At 35.6% G+C, this 19,343-nt stretch overlaps 1 protein-coding gene across 1 annotated transcript; it reads left to right on the forward strand.

Moving 5' to 3' along the window:
* Window positions 1-5,680: 5,680 nt before the first annotated feature.
* On the forward strand, window positions 5,681-18,226 carry HMGN5 (high mobility group nucleosome binding domain 5). The gene is made up of 7 exons (XM_043459791.1): window positions 5,681-5,902; window positions 7,643-7,672; window positions 8,217-8,246; window positions 8,525-8,578; window positions 10,748-10,882; window positions 13,473-13,579; window positions 18,145-18,226. Exons 1-7 carry the CDS (start codon window positions 5,888-5,890, stop codon window positions 18,224-18,226), a joined length of 453 nt encoding a protein of 150 aa, XP_043315726.1. The 5' UTR covers window positions 5,681-5,887.
* The last annotated feature ends 1,117 nt before the right edge of the window (window positions 18,227-19,343 follow it).

The raw sequence follows: 19,343 nt of genomic DNA on the forward strand, positions 1-19,343 counted from the left end.
CCTATATACACTACCACGTGTAAAACAGATAGCTAGTGGGAAGCTGCTGTATAGTATAACACAGGTAGCTTAGCCTGGTGCTCTGTGAAGACCTAGAGGGGTGGGATGGAGGGGTTGGGAGGAAGGCTCAAGAGGGAGGGTATATATGTATACTTATGGCTGATTCACATTGTTGTATGGCAGAAACCAACACAATATTGTAAAGCAATCATCCAATTAAAATAAATTAAAAAGTTATATTATTAAAAAATAAAATTCTATGATTTATATTTTAAAAAAGACTATAGATGAAATGAGGATCCATTGATAAACATAAATAAGCATAAAAAAGTAAATAAGCATAAAAAAAGTATCTGAAGCAGGCTGATGGCCAGGGTTTCTTCTTGAATTTTGAAGAAACTGGAATTGAACAAAATCTGTTTTTATCAAATATGCCTTATAGTTTGGGCTTTCCTGATAGCTCAGTTAGTAGAGAACCTGCTTGCAATGCAGGAGGCCCCAGTTCAATTCCTGGGTCAGGGAGATCCACTGGAGAAGGGATAGGCTACCCACTCCAGTATTCTTGGGCTCCCTTGTAGCTCAGTTGGTAAAGAATCTGCCTGCAATGCGGGGGATATGGGTTTGATCCCTGGATTGGGAAGATCCCCCGGAGAAGGGAAAGGCTACCCACTCCAGTATTTTGGCCTGGAGAGTTCTATGGACTGTATAGTTACTAACATTTCTGCATAAGCTATATAATTGTTAATATCACAACCACAGATACATTTTTTAGTACACAACCAAAAAAACCTACTGTGCATTTAATAGGTGATCTTGGGCATGTCATTTAACTCCTTGGATTAGAATTTATTCATTTGTATTCCAAAGTGATTAAACTAGAAATCTCCAACAGCCTCCTTTAAGCTTTAAGGTCTGAGAACCTAAAAATAATATTCCCTCAAATAATCACTTTGAAAGTAGGTAGACATTTTGCAATAAAAACATAAAACTGATTTATATTCCTTTATTTTCCCTAGAAAGCAGCTCCATCATTTTTACCATTGGAAACCTACTTTCCAGATCCTTCATATCAGGGATCACTCATTAATTCATGATTTTATTAGTCTCTGGCCTACAGTGAATAAACATAAGTTATGGGAAGATATATGTCTTCAGGACTATAATTTTTGTGTCTCAGGTAAGTTCTGTCACTTAAATTCTAAGTGAAATCTTAGCAAATTACTCAGATCAATTTTATAGAAGTCTCAAAAATAAGTGTATTTATGTATTTTGGCTCACTGTAGATTTACCATTTATTTTGCCCTCTGAAAATACCAACTGACAATGCATGTAAAACACAAATTTTAATTACATAATGTTAATTACATAATCTCCTCATTATTTGCTAACATAACAATAATTCTATTTTTTTCAATTTTTAGAAATATGTATTTTAATGACAATGGATGAGGCCAAAATTATAGATAATGTAATATGGAAAGAAGATAGTTATTACTAATCAAACAGTATTTTTGAGATTCATTGCATGCAAAGAAGTATTTGGAGAAATACTTACAATAGTGCAACATATATATCATTTTAAGCTATGAATATACAGAACATTTGAAGACCTCTTTTATCTTAACCACCTGGCAACCCTTTTCTCATAAACACTTAATACTTTCTTTTGGATTATCTGTCTCAAATATTTTAATATTGGTATTTTTCCTTTATAATTTTTTGTATCTTCCTGTGTCATTTCCCAATGATTACTAAATGGGCATGCTACAGCTAATGTAAGTTTGATAGCGGCAGTAGGCATGCTTAATACCCAGGGGAAATTAGAGAATCCTGTGGAGAATTGTCCAGCAATCAACCTTCTTTGTCATTAATAAACAATTTGTTCTGAAATTTTTATTAGACTGTAGTTGCTTTACACTGTTGTGTTAATTTCTGCTATACAGCAAAGTAAATCAGCTATATGTATACATATATTCCCTTGTTTTTGGATTTCCTTCGCATTTATGTCACCACGGAGCACTGAGTAGAGTTCCTTGTGCTATATAGTAGGTTTTTATTAGTTATCTATCATTTTCTTCTCAAGTGCACAGAGAACATGCCCATTGTAAATAACTAATTTAAAAAGAGAAATAAGCCAATGCATTTTTTTTAAAATGAGCCAATAAAATTTTTACTTTGACAATTATATAAACATAAAAATTTTACTTAGGGCTTCCCCGATAGCGCAGTTGGTAAAGAATCTGCCTGCAATGCAGGAGACCCTGGTTCAATTCCTGGGTCAGGAAGATTCTCTGGAGAAGGGATAGGCTATCTACTCCAGTATTGTTGGGCTTCCCTTGTGACTCAGCTGGTAAAGAATCCACCTGCAATGCAGGAGACCTGGGCTCAACCCCTGGGTTGGGAAGACTCCCTGGATGGAAAGGCTACCCACTCCAGTATTCTGGCCTGGAGAATTTCATGGGGTCACAAAGAGTTGGGCACAACTGAGCAACTTTCATTTTTAAAAAATTTTACTTAAGGAATAATTTCTCAATTTTAGAAAAATAGTTTTAAACTTAGGGAATTCTATATATATATATATATATATATATATATATATAGAGAGAGAGAGAGAGAGAGAGAGAGAACAGAAAATATTTATGCAAGGAAAAATAAGTATGTACAATTTTAAGTCAATATGAAGTTGTATGATAGTGGTTGGTGGAAAATATCAAAGCTTGCTTGAATCATATGTGTGATACAATTTAAAGTCTATAGTTTAACAAGAAGGTAGAATCTTTTAGGACTGAAATGATTGGAGAAGGCTTTTGTCAAAGAAGTGGTCATTTTACTTGGGTCTGAACTATTTGATAGACATTTGATAAGCAAAGGTATAAGAGAATAGGACTGCAATCAGAGGTAATAATATAGCAAAGGAAAAATGCCTAGGACAGATTGGTTTCCACAAAAGACTATCATAGTTAATGATTGAAAAGAAGAACATGAGGGTGGTGTTCAGAAATTAAAGAAATATTTCAACCTTAGAAAATTTTCTTATGCATGCATGACTATTTTTTTCAATTGGATAAGATACAAATCACAGATGCAACAGGTTAGACCAGAAGAAAGGGAAATTGACGAAAAAGAAAAATTGCTGACTAACTTAAGAGGAATCTTAGAGTCCACTGACCTGCACATTTTTCCTTTGCCTTCAAACTAAGCCTTGCCTCCCAAGATTCCTCATGATCATTTGTTTCAATTCACTTGGACTAGGCATTCTGTTCCCCAAACAAGCACACAGTTTTCTTGCCTCTGCATTTGCTGTAACAATTTATCCAATAGTTCAGAGCCAAGTCAAATACTACCTCCTCAACAAAAAAACTTCTCCAATGATCTCAGTCCTAAATGATAGTTTCCTTCTATTTTATTATTAAATTTAGATTGCACCACTCACATGATACAAGCAACTTTTTGATTTATAAATATGTGTGCATCTGTTTGCTTTATCCTAAATTTTTAAGGGCAGAAACTGTGATGCAATTTTGCATACCTCAGAGTTTTATAGTCTTATAGACTAGTCCATGAAAACAAAATCCAACTCACAAAATAATGCTAAATGCAAATTTGTTGAATGTGTTCCAGTGTTGACACATTTTTTATTCCTTTCATGCTTCTCCTTATCCTTATGAAGCAATCCTTATATTGAACCCAAATGTTGTGTTTACTTTCTAACTTTTGGTAAATAAAATGATTGAAACATATCTAGGTTCACCCAAAAATGCCTTCACCAAAGACCACTACAATATTGTAAAGTAATTAGCCTCCAATTAAAATAAATAATTTTTTAAAAAGAAAAAAAAGAGGCATCTAGAGAATCTAGGAATGATCCCAATAACTGTGGGGAAAGGAAGAAATTTAAATGTCTTTCTGATTTACCTACTTAAATCAGAATGCATTGAGGTTGGAGGAGAGAAACTGAGCTGCAGTCAGTCTTTACTACCTGATCTGTTTAACTCCACACTGTAGGTGAGGGGAAGAATGGGCAATGGTAAAAATGATGGGTTCTTCTCTTAGGCTGTATTTCAGTTTGAAGGGATTATTTGGTATTCTATAGCAGCTACGAATATTCCTTTTTTAAACTGATGATTCTAATTTTTAATCCACATGAACACAAATGGATTTCTTCTTTTAAGTAACTGTTCAAAAGGTTAATTTCCTTTTTTAATCAACCTTTCAGAATAGGTATTTCAGCTGTTGTTGGAACATGGTTAAACCCAATTAGCTGTTACTAAAAACCAAACCAAGGCATTCTGAGAAAGTGGTTCAAAATCCTACATTTTTGCCCATTATTATCTTCAAGTACCTTATTCACCAATCCACACTCCCATTCTAGCAAATTTTAGGGCTCATGAACTACCTTTGGAAAGCAAATAAAGGCCTCTTTTAAAGTAGAAAGCCACCTAAAGATAACTAAGACTAGGGTGAGGTTAGGGGGCACTGAGACACAAATGATAAGGGGCACCCCAAAACTCAATAATAAAGATAAATGTTTAATGCACTACTTTAAAGAGCTAATTAAAGATTTTTTTAAAGTCCATTGATAAACAAAATATCAATTTTAAATAAAAACAAGATCCTACCTTACACTTGCGGGCCTTCCCAAGTGGTGCTAGTGGTAAAGAACTCGCCTCCCAATGCAGGTTACATCCCTGGGTCAGGAAGATCCCTTGGAGAAGGCCATGGGAATCCAGTATTCTTGCCTGGAGAATCCCATGGACAGAGAAGCCTGGCGGGCTACAGTCCACAGGGTTGGAAAGAGTCGGACATGACTGAAACGACTTAGAACACATGCACTCTACACTTGCATAATTCACCTCAGTGGCCTCATCCTAATCTCCTGAGTCTGGGGTGCATCCTTAAATTTGCACCAGAAGTGAGTGCTTTAATTGCTTTATCCTAGTCCAGGCTCTGTGCCCTAAATACTTTCATGTATGGTGTCTTCCCGAGTTCCTTCACCAAATGCCACCTTTGGATTCATAATCCATTGTATTAGCCTTTTTCCTCTAGATAGTCCTGTGTTATTACCTCACACAGAGTCCCATTAAATTCTTGGTGAACTCCCACCAAGTGGGATAATGGCATCTATCAGATGTCCCCACCTTCAGGTTCCTCTTGCTCTTACAGTTTCAAGTTTTGAGGCTCTCCATCTGCGAAAGATGCCCCGTTTTGGCACCCTGATCCTGCCAGGACCACAATTCGTGTGTGGCGCAAAGTCCCCACAACCTGAGAAACAGCTCCACTCTTTTCTACTTTCTAAACGAGTACTCCTCTCAAGTCATCTACATCCTCCTGCCAAAGGTAGAATGGAAAGATTGGAGCCTAGGCCCAGTCCTATCTGAAAAGCACTTTCCTTCCAGGAAGAAACTTTTGGAGACCGTGGAGAAAGCAAGTGCAGTGACTTTCTCCTGTTATTACTACATAAAGGAAAAAAAGAAAAGAGAACCGATAAGGACAACCCCAGCTTTCCCGCCGGTTTTATGCTTCAGCCCTTTGTGTCCACTAAGTCAAGGTGCTCCTCTACCCCACCAGCAGTCGGAGCAGGCAGCCTTCGAGGGCTTCAGGAGTCCGTGGGCCACGCCCCCTGGGCTGGTCACTCCCCTTATTGGTCTGACAGCCTGTCACTCCAATTTGGCTCCCACTCCTCCTAACCATTCACGTAGTTCGGTTGTGTCTTGGTGCGTTTAATATTGCCAATAACGAGAGTTTTTTTTTTTTTTTTTGAAGGCAAGTACAGGTCGTACTTTAATTAGTTCATTGAAAACTCAGTTGCTCTCTGAGCGGTCGTGGAGAGACTGCTTTCGGCTTTTTTCCTGCTGACTGCTAAGATCTCCTATAGAGAGCTGCAACAATGCCCAAAAGAAAGGTAAGTGAAATAGGAAGATAGAAGGGGTATTAGCGACTGAAATACATATTTCCTAATCGGCAGAGACTTTTTTAAAAAGCATTTTGGCTTCTAGTTCGATTTTGTGAGGTGCCTAAGGGGAGGGAAGGGCAAATATCGGTTAGTATAAGGTTGAGGATGGTCTTTCACGCAACTGGTAGTTCACTTTTGGCGTGTTTTGTTTAAGGGAAAGAATCGCTTGAGAGGTGTCTCCATGCTGAATTACAAACAGCCATAGCGCTGTGCTGTCGCTTCCTACCCCACCCCCGTTCCTCCGCTTACCCTATTGGAGAACTCTTCTCCCAACCACACTTTCAGGCACTAATTTCCTCCTCAGCCTCCAGCTTTCCTCCGGGAACCGTCCCGTTTCGGGGTACGAAGGCCATGGCTTTCTCCCGTATTTATTTGCCTTTGTTCTTCCCGTTTTCTTTTTCTTTTTTTTTTTTTTCCCTCCTCCACTTCTTGTCAAGCCAGAGGGCTTTGCAGTGGTAATCCTGTGCCATTAGGCGGCGCAGACTTCAAACTGTCCTGGAGAAGGTAGAGATTCACCGCTGTAATAGCAACTTTAGGCCCGAGAGGTCTGAGACTCTCCAAGCTCACTGTCTAAAGGTGGAAGAATGATAAGAGAAATGCGTCAGATAAACTATTGCTGATCTGGGGGTAGCGTGGATTTGCTCACTTTAGACACGAAGAATTGATATGAGCTATTCAAGGGCTGCTGGTCTCCTGCAAACCCTCACTTAAAAATTCATGACTCCTCTCTTAGACAAGAAAGAAATTCACACTCAGTGTTGATCTGTTTGTTTGTTTGTTGGGGAGGCGGGTCCCTTAGAAGTGAAATCGATCGCTGTTTCGTTGCTTGATAAAATTGTAAAATACTGTGCTAATGTAAGGCGTTATGTTTGTTTGTTTTTTTAAGTATTATTCCTCTCTATTCGTTTGTCTTCCCTATTTTTAGAAATAGGAATAAGACTGAAATTCCACGGTGCTCTGAGGCTGTATGACTCGTGCGATAGCTTAGTAATTCCCAGTCTAAAAGGACAGAAAGCAATGGTTTCTAATCACCAACCCCCTTCCTGTGATTCCCGCCGCTGCGCTTTTCTAGGCTTGTGCAATGGATCTTGCGATTTTACAGAGCTGACAGCAACCTTGTAGCAGGTAGTGGCGGGAAGTTTTAAAATCCGCAGCCGGCTTCTCAATAAAACGCGCTGACGTTTTAACAAAGAGGTAACCCCCCCCCCCCCCGCGCCGCCGCCGCAAAGCATTGTGGGGATTGTAGTTCTTGTCTGCAGAACTTGGAGGGGATAAGTGAGAGTCAGATAAGTACAATTACATCTCAAGCATGAGTCTAAACAGACGGGGAAGTTGCATGAAGCTCCGCCCTTCACTCTGCTCGCCCTCCCTCATCCTTTTTGGCTTTAACACGGGCTACAACAGGTGGATTTTAAAATTAAAGTTTGTTTTTAGGAGATACAGTTTATACAAAAGGATGAAATTGACTATCAGTTGTATAAACATGTCGGGAATTCATTTGCATCTTGGTGTATATTTGCACGTTAGTAGACAGCATGCTACTGGGCAATAACGGGTGGCTATTTAAGCAGAAATCCAGGAAAAAGTCATAAGCTGTTATATTGCAGACTGCAATCTATAGGCAATATTTTCAGATCTATACATTTATATTGATGAGCTTATTTCTGTGTGGTTTTCCCCCCTGTATAGGCTGCAGGTCAAGGTGATGTGAAGCAAGAGGTGAGTTTCTTTAGTTTTAGAGTCTGTCTGAAAAAAAAAAAATCACTTGTTTTATAAAATTGACACTTAAGCAGCTAAAACCTAAATGCTGGTTAGTGTATTTGTACCATATGAGTACCAATACGGTATGCCAGTGGTCTCTCTCAGAAATAGCAGGTATTGAAAACTCCAAACTTCTTGGGACTTAGGATGGTATTGTGTTTAAGATCTGGAGAGAGTGTGAACGAAAGAATTGCTTTGTCGACTTGCAAGAAAGGGCTATATTTTCATTTCTAAATATACTGTTACTAGCCATTGTGTTAATTTAGCCTAGCAATTGAAATTTAATTTGGAATTTTTTTCTTTAGCGTATGAAGGGTCCAGAGAAGGGAAAAATCAAAGCTTATGTTTTTATTTGTTCAATGATACTTTCTAATCAAGCTCACAATACTTCTTAATGACAACATATATATAGTGTTACACTAGATACTTTCACCACAATATAAATATTTCTAGTTTTGTGTTTCCATAGTTTTCTTAACTGATAATTATTTTTAACTTATAGCCAAAGAGAAGATCAGCCAGACTGTCTGCTGTAAGTAGTCTTTTTTTTAAAAGTTGCCCATGTATTGTAAAATGTAATTTTAGACTTCAGGGGATCCTGGACAATGTTAGTCATTTAATATAAGATTTACTTTTGTTGTTTTAAGAAAAAACTTTCTCATCAAGGAAATATTTTTGTCCTAGTCTTCAGTTTGAACTACACCCATTTATTTTAATCACAAAGTTGAATTTCAGTTAGTGATCTTTCTTCAGTTATGATGTCTTCTCTTTCTTCCCCCATGATTTGCACTTTTTTTTTTTTTTTTGCAGTTGCCTGTGCCCATTATACCAGAGTTGAAGTCCAAAAGAACATCAACTCCAAGGGTAAATATTCAGCAAGCAATACTGAGAGAAACTTACTTTTCTTCAGAAATAGTTTTTTGGAAACTTACTTTTCTTCAGAAATACAGTTGATCATTTTGCTTTATTGTCTTTTCAGTTAGTCATATATTACATTATTTGTTGTTGTTGTGATTTGGTTGGTAAGTCATGTCTGAATCTTTTGCAACCCCATGGGCTGTAGCTCACCAGGCTCCTCTATCCATGGTATTTCCCAGGCAAGAGTACTGGAGTGGGTTGCCATTTCCTTCTCCAGGGGATCTTCCCAACCCATGGATCAAACCTGCCTCACCAACACTGGCAGGCAGATACTTTACCACTAAACCACCAGGGAAGCCCCATATTACATTATACATCATACCATATGGTACATGTCAGCCCTTTGAGTAGGAAATATTTGTTTGTGTTCTGTGGTTGTCTATTGTGTATTGACATTTTCCCTAGGAAGAGACAAAAATCAAAAATTTAGTTGGATAGGCCCATAAAATGTACATGCTTTTGACTTCATACAGTTACAATACCAATATTCCTGGGAAAACACAAGGTGTAAACTGTAGTAACCAAAGTAATGTTTTGTGATAATAATAGTAACTAACTTTTGATAATATTGAACAATTTGCAAAGTGCTTCCACATACATTATTTCCAAATGCACACAATTGATTTCATATAGGCTTATATGTTCTGGTGTTGTGGCTAGAAAAATATTAAAAATAGAAATAGCCTCAATATTAAGCTTACTTTCCCCCCTATATTTACCTTTATTTACATGTAAATGTTTGTGAATATAGTATGATTTTATTTCATTTTAGAATTCTTTATTGAGGCATTGTTGATGTTTTAAGGATAGGTGGAATTCTTTAATTTTATTTTATTTTTAATTGGAGGAAAATTACATTATGATATTGTGATGGTTTCTGCCATACATTAACATGAATCAACCATAGGTATACATATGATATATGTCCCCTCCCTCTTAAACCCCTCCTCCCTCCCCATCTCACCCCTCTAGGTTGTCATAGAGTACTGGCTTTGGGTTTAGTTCTTAACATCAGAAAACATTAAGGCTAGCAGAAACATTAGAAATCATCTAATCCCATAATTTTGTGATTGAAGAAACTGCACTACAGTTGTATTCATAAAATGCTTTGAAATCCTTGATTAAAAGACCTTGCTAAAACTATGGCCATAGTTTTATTAATCATAGTAAATGACAACAGAAGAGGAAGTTTCTATTTGGTTTTTCTCTATTTCACATTTCAAGGTCACTACTTATTAAATACTCAACTTATAAGTTGTTAAAATAGTAAACACTGTTTATTTCTTCTTTTAAAAAAAGTGCTAGAATAAAACATAATATAAAAACACTTCACCCTCCTTGGCTCTCAGTTTCTCACGTGATAAAAGGATAATAACGTATCTATATTGCATTTTACAGTTTCCAATGTAATTTCACATATATTTTATCATTTGCTTCATACAACATCCTGGTAGATAGGTAATATTACTCTCTCTTACATTTGAAAAAGTAAACACAGAGAAAATTATGCTTTTGCTCAAGGTCACATCAAACAAGAAACAGATCCAGATTTAAAACACATGTTTGCTGGCCCCTTAATCCAGTGCTCTTTCTACCACATACACACTTAGGGCAAAGAGCTTTCTTATAAAGAAATCATGATTCAAATCATTCTAAAACGTGTAGCCCTGTATATTGAATCGCTAATATCCCCAAGTGATCTCTTTCAAATGTATTTAAATTGGTGCTCTCCCTAACTTAGTATTTTTCTTAATTATTAACAATGGAGGCTCTGCAATCAAAAACCCTATCGCTAATTATTAGACATGACAGGGATAAACTGGTCCCCTGTAATCAAAGATAATTAATTTATCAAATTTTAACCCGATGCTGGCAATTGGCCCTGAGTAGCTACTGGTCAGCATTCTAACTTGTTGCTTCTCATCTGAGAGAAACTTTGATTTATATCAGAATAATAGTACTCATTTTAATGCCATTTCAATTTATAATGACACTGAAAGTATTTTAAAGCTTTTCCATAAACTATTACAATAGCTGGTAAAATAATTGTGCCATTTAATCAACATACCAATTAAATTCTGTATTTATTTTTTATTGTTTTGTGTTGCTGGACAGAAAATGAAGACCAAAAATGATATGATGGGAAAAAACACAGATGCAATTGCTGAAACCATAGCTGAAACGAAGAAAGAAGTTGTTAAAGAATACAACAATGAAACTGCTGAAAATGGAGGAGCAAAAATTATAGAGGTATATTCCAATTTGTCCATTTGAAAGTTTAACAATGGATTCAACTGAAAGAAATCTTGTTTGCCTTGTAGTTTAAAAGTTGAGAAATATTAAATGAGTATGACTCCACAGTGTCTTAGTCTGTTCAGGTTGCTGTAACAAAATACCACAGACTGGGTGGCTTATAAACAGCAGAAATTTATTTCTCAAAACTCTGAAGGCTGGGAAGTCCAAGATCAAGGCACCAACATTTTTGGTATCTGCTGAGGACCGGCACAATTGCACTCATCTCACACGCTAGTAAAGTAATGCTCAAAATTCTCCAAGCCAGGCTTCAGCAATATGTAAACCGTGAACTTCCAGATGTTCAAGCTGGTTTTAGAAAAGGCAGAGAAACCAGAGATCAAATTGCCAACATCTGCTGGATCAACGAAAAAGCAAGAGAGTTCCAGAAAAGCAGCTATTTCTGCTTTATTGACTATGCCAAAGCCTTTGACTCTGTAGATCACAATAAACTGGAAAATTCTGAAAGATATGTGAATACCAGACCACCTGACCTGCCTCTTGAGAAACCTGTATGCAGGTCAGGAAGCAACAGTTAGAACCGGACATGGAACAACAGACTGGTTCCAAATAGGAAAAGGCATACGCCAAGGCTGTATATTGTCACCCTGCTTATTTAACTTATATGCAGAGTACATCATGAGAAACACTGGGCTGGAGGAAGCACAAACTGGAATCAAGATTGCCGGGAGAAATATCAATAACCTCAGACATGGAGATGACACCACCCTTATGGCAGAAAGTGAAGAAGAACTAAAGAGCCTCTTGATGAAAGTGAAAGAGGAGAGTAAAAAAGTTGGCTTAAAGCTCAACATTCAGAAAACTAAGATCATGGCATCTGGTCCCACCACTTCATGGCAAATAGATGGGGAAACAGTGGAAACAGTGGCTGACTTTATTTTTGGGGGCTCCAAAATCAGTGCAGATGGTGATTGCAGCCCTGAAATTAAAAAATGTTTACTCCTTGGAAGGAAAGTTATGACCAACCTAGACAGCATATTAAAAAGCAGAGACATTACTTTGTCAACAAAGGTCCATCTAGTCAAGGCTATGGTTTTTCCAGTAGTCATGTATGGATGTGAGAGTTGGACTATAAAGAAAGCTGAGCACTAAAGAATTGATGCCTTTGAACTGTGGTGTTGGAGAAGATTCTTGAGAGTTCCTTGGACCAAAAGGAGATCCAACCAGTCCATCCTAAAGCAGATCAGTCCTGGGTGTTCATTGGAAGGACTGATGTTGAAGCTGAAACTCCAGTACTTTGGCTACCTGATGTGAAGAGCTGACTCGTTTGAAAAGACCCTGATGCTGGGAAAGATTGAGGGCAGGAGGAGAAGGGGACAACAGAGGATGAGATGGTTGGATGGTATCGCTGACTCAATGGACATGATTTTGGGTAGACTCCGGGAGTTGGTGATGGACAGGGAGGCCTGGCATGGTGCAGTTCATGGGGTCGCAAAGAGTCAGACACGACTGAGCAACTGAACTGACCTGAACTGAACAGAAGACCTGCTTCCTGATTTATGGATGGCAGTCTTCTTGCTGTGCCCTGACACCATAGAAAGGGTGAGGGAGCTCTCTGGGGCCTCTTTTATAAGGACATAAATCCCTTTCATGAGGGCTCTACCCTCATGACCTAATCACCTCCCATTGGCCTCACTTCCAAATACCATCACTTTGGAAATTAGGTTTCATCATATGAATTTTGAGGGACACACATTCTGTGTACATCATATAGTATAGTGGTAAATAAGAGGAAAAGAAAGAAAATGAATTTAAAATTTGATAATTTTCAGGAATGGGTAAGGGAGCAATGGGTTAGCACTTATATCAATAGATCAATGCCAGTGATCGTGACTTAATAATCTAGTGACTGTCTTATTAAATATAGACTGATCCTCTATTCCTTTTGTCAGTACATGGGCTATTTGTAAATCCCTTTTTGAGATCATATGAGTCTTTTTCCCTCTTCAGATTGCAAAGCAAATCAGTATGTTTATGTTTCCAATAGGTCTTGCTTTGCATATTTATCTTACCACATTTCTCAGTATTATAGTTAAAACAATGAAAATTGGATTTAGTGCCAAATCTATAAATCAAACCTGTGCATATAGGGAAAATCTTTTGTAACTGATCCTATGATATCTGGTAAAAGACTTTTCAACTAAGTTTTTACAAAGTAAACCTAAATACACCAATATAGAAATAAAATGTATTATTTCTTCAAGAGATATATTTTGTATATGTATATACTACTCATTGAGAATTATTGATAGAGAATATGTCATTTTTTCTGTATTTACTCTGTTTCCTCATATTTGTAATGAAAATTGTTTATATGAATAAGTTTTTCCAAATTTATTGTTCCAAACATCTATTTGTGCATGATTATGTAGAGATACTTTCATTAATCCTATTTCCTATGCTTCCTTTTGACACGTTGTTTAGGAGGCCTTTTCCATAGGGAAAGTACTTTCTTTAATAAGATAGCTATAATTCTGTCTTGGTTCCAAATTTACAAATCTTGGTTTTTCTTCTATATTCATTATAGGCACCAGTTCCTGAAAGAGAAATAGAGGAAATAATAGAAGAAAAAATTGAAGATATCAAAGAAGAAGGAGAAGAAAAGAAAGAGGTAGTGGCAAAAGATGGAAAAGAATATGAAAAAGATGAAAAAGGAGATGGAGATCAAAATAAGGAAGAAGTGAAAGGAAAAGATATAGAGGAGGACAAAGATGGAAAAGGGAAAGAAGATGAAAAAAAAGATGAGGGGAGAAAAGAGAAAGAAGAAGATGGGAAAGAGGAAGAAGGTAAGAAAGAAAGTGGAGAGGGAAAAGAGGGTAAAGATAGAAAAGGGAAAGGAGAAGATGGCAAAGTGGAAGAAGATGAAAAAGAAAAAAGAGATAAAAAAGAGAATGAAGATGGGAAGGGGAAAGAAGATGGCAAAGAATCTGAAGATGGAAAAGATAAAAAAGATGGGAAAAAAGGAGAAGATGGAAAAGAGGATGAAGATAGAAAAAGGGATGATGGTGGAAATGAGAAGGAAGATGAAAAAAATAAAGAAGGAAAAGAGAAAGAAATTGGAAAAGAAGATGGAGGAGATGGAAAAGATGAAAGCAAGGCTGAAATTGGAAAAGAAATAACCAAAAGAGAAGAGGTCAAAAAAGAAGATGGAAAAAAAGAAGAGTCTCAGAGTATTGCTTAAAGCTGCCCTATATGGTTTCATAGTTTGGTAATATGTACCTCTATGTTGTAATGTTAATAGAGATGAATATTTTTATCAAATATTTTATAGACACAGCTTTCCTTTAAAACATCTTCATACTGTTCATTAATCACAAAGTTCCCAACATTGAATTATTATCGATAAGCTTTGTGATTATAATGGTGGAATATATACAAAAAAATATGCTTTCAACTTTGTCAGTGAATACCCTTTTCTGTAATTTATATGTTAAATCTTTGAATTTGAATTTTACTCCTATATGTGATAATTTCACAAAATGGAGAGATCCCAAAAGAATTTCCTCAAAAATTCTTGTGGTTCTCCAGGTTGTTTTTATAAAGAAAATGAACTATTTTCATGTAATGGTAAGAGTTAGAATTATCTTTCCCAAATATAACTTTGATATTACTTGGGAAAAATTCAATTGAAATTCCATTTTTAAAAGAAATACAAATGTTTATTTCAGAAGGGAAGTTCTGATAATATGTGTATTCACAACATTTTATTGGATTTATCTTAATAAAAATTATCTTCAATGATGATTGTAGTTTGTTATATCTCCAAAATTGCAGTTAGTGAAATATTATAATGCTTTTTTTTTTCTATTGTGATGTTCATGAAAATATTTTTAAAAATTTGCACTGAGATAAAATAAGCATAAAATTTCATGCCTTTCAGCCATTTCAGCCATTTCAAAATGTACGATTCTATGGTTTTAGTATATTCACAATGTTTTGCAACCACTATCACTGTCCACTATCTAATTCCATGATATTTTAGCCACCAAAATAAGAAAGTACCACTTAGAGGTCTCTGTTCATTCCCCTCAACCAGTCCCACCACTGGGCCCTGGCAACTAATTTGCTTTCTGTACCTATGTGTTTGCCTATTCTGGACACTTCATAGAAATGGAATCATGCAATACATGGCCTTTTGTGTCTGGCTTCTTTTGCTTAGAATAATTTTTCAGATTCATCCATGTTGTAGCATGTATCATTACTACATTTATTTTATGGATGGATAATATTATATTGCATTGATACACTACATTGTTTGTTGAAGAATATTTGAGTTGTTTCTGTTTTATCAATTATAAATAATTCTATGAACATTCGTATACAAGTTTTTGTGTACGTGTATGTTTTCCTTTCTCCTGGTTATATAGCTAGGAGTAGAACCACTGAACTATATAGTAAGTCTATGTTTAACATTTTGAGGAACTTCCAGACAATTTTCCAAAGTGGCTTCAGCACTTTTTATTCTCACCAGCAATGTATGAGTGTTCTAATTTCTCCACATCCTTGCCAACACTTGTTATTGTCTGTCTTTTTTATTATAGAAATCTTAATGAGGTGATTTCAGAGTGATCAAAATTATGTTAATTTTTATTTGCATTTCCCTAATGATGTTGAGCATCTTCTCATGTGCTTATTGGGAATTTGGATAACTTCTTTGGAAAAATGTCTAACAAACACTTAACCCATTTTTTACTTGGGTTGTCTTTTTAGTACTAAGTTGTAAGACATGTATATATTTTAGATAGAAATCTGTTATCAGATGTAATGATTTGCAAAATATTTTCCCCATTCTATGGGTTGTCTTTTTAACTTTCTTGATAAAATCCTTTGACACACAGAAAGTTTTTTTTTTTTTTATTATTAAATCTAATTTATCTATTTTTCCTTTTGCTGATTTTGTTATTGGTGACATATCTAAGAATCTAGAGTTGCCAAACTCCAGGTCACAAAGATATATAAAGAGTTTTATAATTTTATCTTTTGTATTTAGGCTTTTGATACATCTTGTGTTAAATTCTGTGTATGGTGTGAAGTAGGATCACAAATTCATTCATTTGCAAGCACTATTTCTTGAAAAGACTATTTCCCCTTTGGATGATCCTGCCACTGTTCAAAAATCAACAGACCATAGGTGCACGGGTTTATTTTTGGACTCTCAATTTAATACTATTGATCTATATGTCTTTCATCATGTCAGTACCACACGTTTGACTACTATAGCATTATATTAAGCTTTGGCATTAGAAAGTATATGTTCTTCGACTTTGTTCCCAGTCCCTTACAAATTTTATAAGTTTTAGAATCATCACGTACATTTATACAAAATAAAAGGCAATTGGAATTTGATAGGGATCATAATAGTATGAAAATAAATTTGAGGAGCATTGCCATATTAACAAAATTTTCTTCCAATCCATGAACATGGATGTCTTTCCATTTATTTAAGGTGTCTTTCTTTTTTAAATAATGCAGTATTTTTACTGAGGTAGAAAACAAATAATGTAAAATTTGTCATCTTATTCGTTTTTTAAGTCTAAAGTTCAATGGTTCTAAGTTTATTTATAGTGCTATGAAATAGTTCCCCAGAAGTTTTTCATCTTGCAAATGTGAAACTATACCCGCAGAGCAATTTCTTTCCACAGTATTTTATAGTTCTTCATGTACACATTTTGCACTTCCTTGATCAAATTTATTCCTAAGTGTTTTATCATTTTTGAAGCTATAATGTATTGTTTTCTTGATTTCAATTTAGTATTATTTACTGCTAGTGTATAGAAATACAACTGAGTTTTTAATATTGATCTCTTATCTGCAATTTTGCTAAACATGTACATTAGAATTACCAGGTATTTTGTGGCTTCCTCATAGTTTCCTCTATTTATAAAATCATGTCATCTGCAAATAGAGATTATTTTACCTCTTTCTTTCCAACTTGGTTGTCTTTATTTCTTTTTTTCCTGCCTAATTTCCCTGGCTTCACAAATATTAAAAATAAAAAAGAAAATGCACAAATTCAGAAGTCCAGCTTTCAAAGCATAGGCTTCTGGCTCTACATCTTTCTCAAGGCTGGCAGGTCCTGCACCATTTCCTACCCTGTCTCAGAATTACCATAACTACAATGTTACAGGAATCAAAACCAACTTAAAAGGGCTGGTTAAATATCTAAGTAACTTGCCTAGATCCCCACTTCCTAGCCAGATACTGCAACCACAAAAAAATGTATTCAACTTCCAGCACAGAATTTGGTATTTTAAGCACCTTGATCCCCTTTATTGCCAAGGTTAAAATAAAAATAACAATCCTGGGTTCCTCTTTAAAAACTCATCCCAGGTGACTGGCAGAACTGTGGTAATGAGTAATCTTAATTTTTCATGTGAAATTATACCCTCTACATAAAGAAGAATGGTAACCACCTTCACCTTACAACATTGTCTTAACTATAATAAAGTGCTCATACAAGAGGTTGAGCTTCCTAGGTGGTTTGGAGGTAAAGAATCTGCCTGCCAATGCAGGAGACACAGGAGATGCAGGTTCAGTACCTGGGTCAGGAAGATCTCATGGAGTAGGAAATGGCAACCCACTCCAGTATACTTGCCTGGAGAATCCCATGGACAGAGGAGCCTGGCAGGCTACAGTCCATGGGGTCACAAAGAGTTGGACATGATTGATCAACTAAGCACACATACATACAGGAGAATCATTGCTTCATACTATAATATTGGTACCAAAGTAAATTTTCTTCCTTGGGTATTGTATTTTCTTTTTGATGTTGTAACTGGATACTGCTTTCCTTTTATCATCAAAACTTTGCTTCACACAATTTCTCCTCTAAAAGATTGAACAATAGTAACATGTTTGAGGGAGGAATGAAGTAAGGAAGTGCTAATTTATTGAGAAAGCACACCATGACTGTAAGTGAAAGCGAATATAAATTATAACTCTACAAAACAGAACAATCTTTACTAAAGATGAGGAGAAATAAACAAGGGTATAAAAAAATCTTCAGGGAACCCCACAGAGAAAAGCTGTTCAAGAAGTACACTTGAAGTTTCTTTAGTAATATGAAGTATCTTTTGTTAAATATAGCCTTGGTAACACAAGGTTTTGGTAATATATATTATTGAGTCATCACAATAATCAATTCTCTTAGTATATAGTGCTGAAGTTTTAATCTAAACTTTTCTGTTGTTACTTTAAAGGTTTTGCCCCATTCATAAGCTTGAGGGCATGCCTCAGAATAAAAACATTTTAATGGGAATAAACATTGAAATCATATTGTAATTAGATGGGAAACTATGTTTCAGTTTATTGGTCTACCAAGGAGAAAAAGAATATCTATAAACATTTTCAGGGTCATACCTGCTGCATAAGGACTGCCTTTAGTATTTCCACTGAGGAGAATGGGTACAAGTATATGTATGGCTGAGTCCCTTCACTGTTTACCTGAAGCTATCACATATTGTTAATTGGCTATACCCCAATACAAAAAGCTTTTGGTGTTAAAAAATAAAATTAAATTAAAAACAATACCCTAATATTTAATATGTTTTATGCTGAAGGTTATTAATACTATATAAAATTCCATAAGAAAAGGGAAGCATATAACAAAGGTATGTCGGAGCTGGAGTCTAATCTCCTAAACCATATTATAACATATGATTAATGACCAAATAAGATCACACAGATAAATCTTGACATTATCTTTAAAATCAGGTCTTACCTAATTGATATCTATAGGACATTTCACCTCAAAACAATCAACTTCACCTTTTTCTCAAGGGCACATGGAACCTTCTCCAGAATAGATCACACCCTGAGCCATAAATCTAGCCTTGGTAAATTCAAAAAGATTGAAGTCATTCCAGTCATTTTTTCTGACCACAATGCAGTAAGATTAGATCTCAATTACAGGAAAAAAATTATTAAAAAATGCAAACATATGGAGGCTAAATAACACGCTTCTGAATAACCAACAAATCATAGAAGAAATCAAAAAAGAAATCAAAATATGCATAGAAACGAATGAAAATGAAAACACAACAACCCAAAACCTATGGGACACTGTAAAAGCAGTGCTAAAGGGAAGAATCATAGCGTTACAGGCTTACCTCAAGAAACAAGAAAAAAGTCAAATAACTAACCTAACTCTACACCTAAAGCAACTAGAGAAGGAAGAAATGAAGAACCCCAGGGTTACTAAAAGGAAAGAAATCTTAAAAATTAGGGCAGAAATAAATGCAAAAGAAACTAAAGAGACCATAGCAAAAATCAACAAAGCTAAAAGCTGGTTTTTTGAAAAAATAAACAAAATTGACAAACCGTCAGCAAAACTCATTAAGAAACAAAGGGAGAAGAACCAAATTAACAAAATTAGAAATGAAAATGAAGAGATCACGAC

This window comes from Cervus canadensis, chromosome X (genome assembly GCF_019320065.1).
Source record: "Cervus canadensis isolate Bull #8, Minnesota chromosome X, ASM1932006v1, whole genome shotgun sequence".
NCBI lineage: Eukaryota > Metazoa > Chordata > Mammalia > Artiodactyla > Cervidae > Cervus > Cervus canadensis.

Coding starts and splice junctions, on each gene's coding strand:
- HMGN5 (XM_043459791.1), top strand. Junction 7,673..8,216: donor AAGGTGATGTGAAGCAAGAG/GTGAGTTTCTTT, acceptor TTTAACTTATAG/CCAAAGAGAAGATCAGCCAG. Junction 8,247..8,524: donor GATCAGCCAGACTGTCTGCT/GTAAGTAGTCTT, acceptor TTTTTTTTGCAG/TTGCCTGTGCCCATTATACC.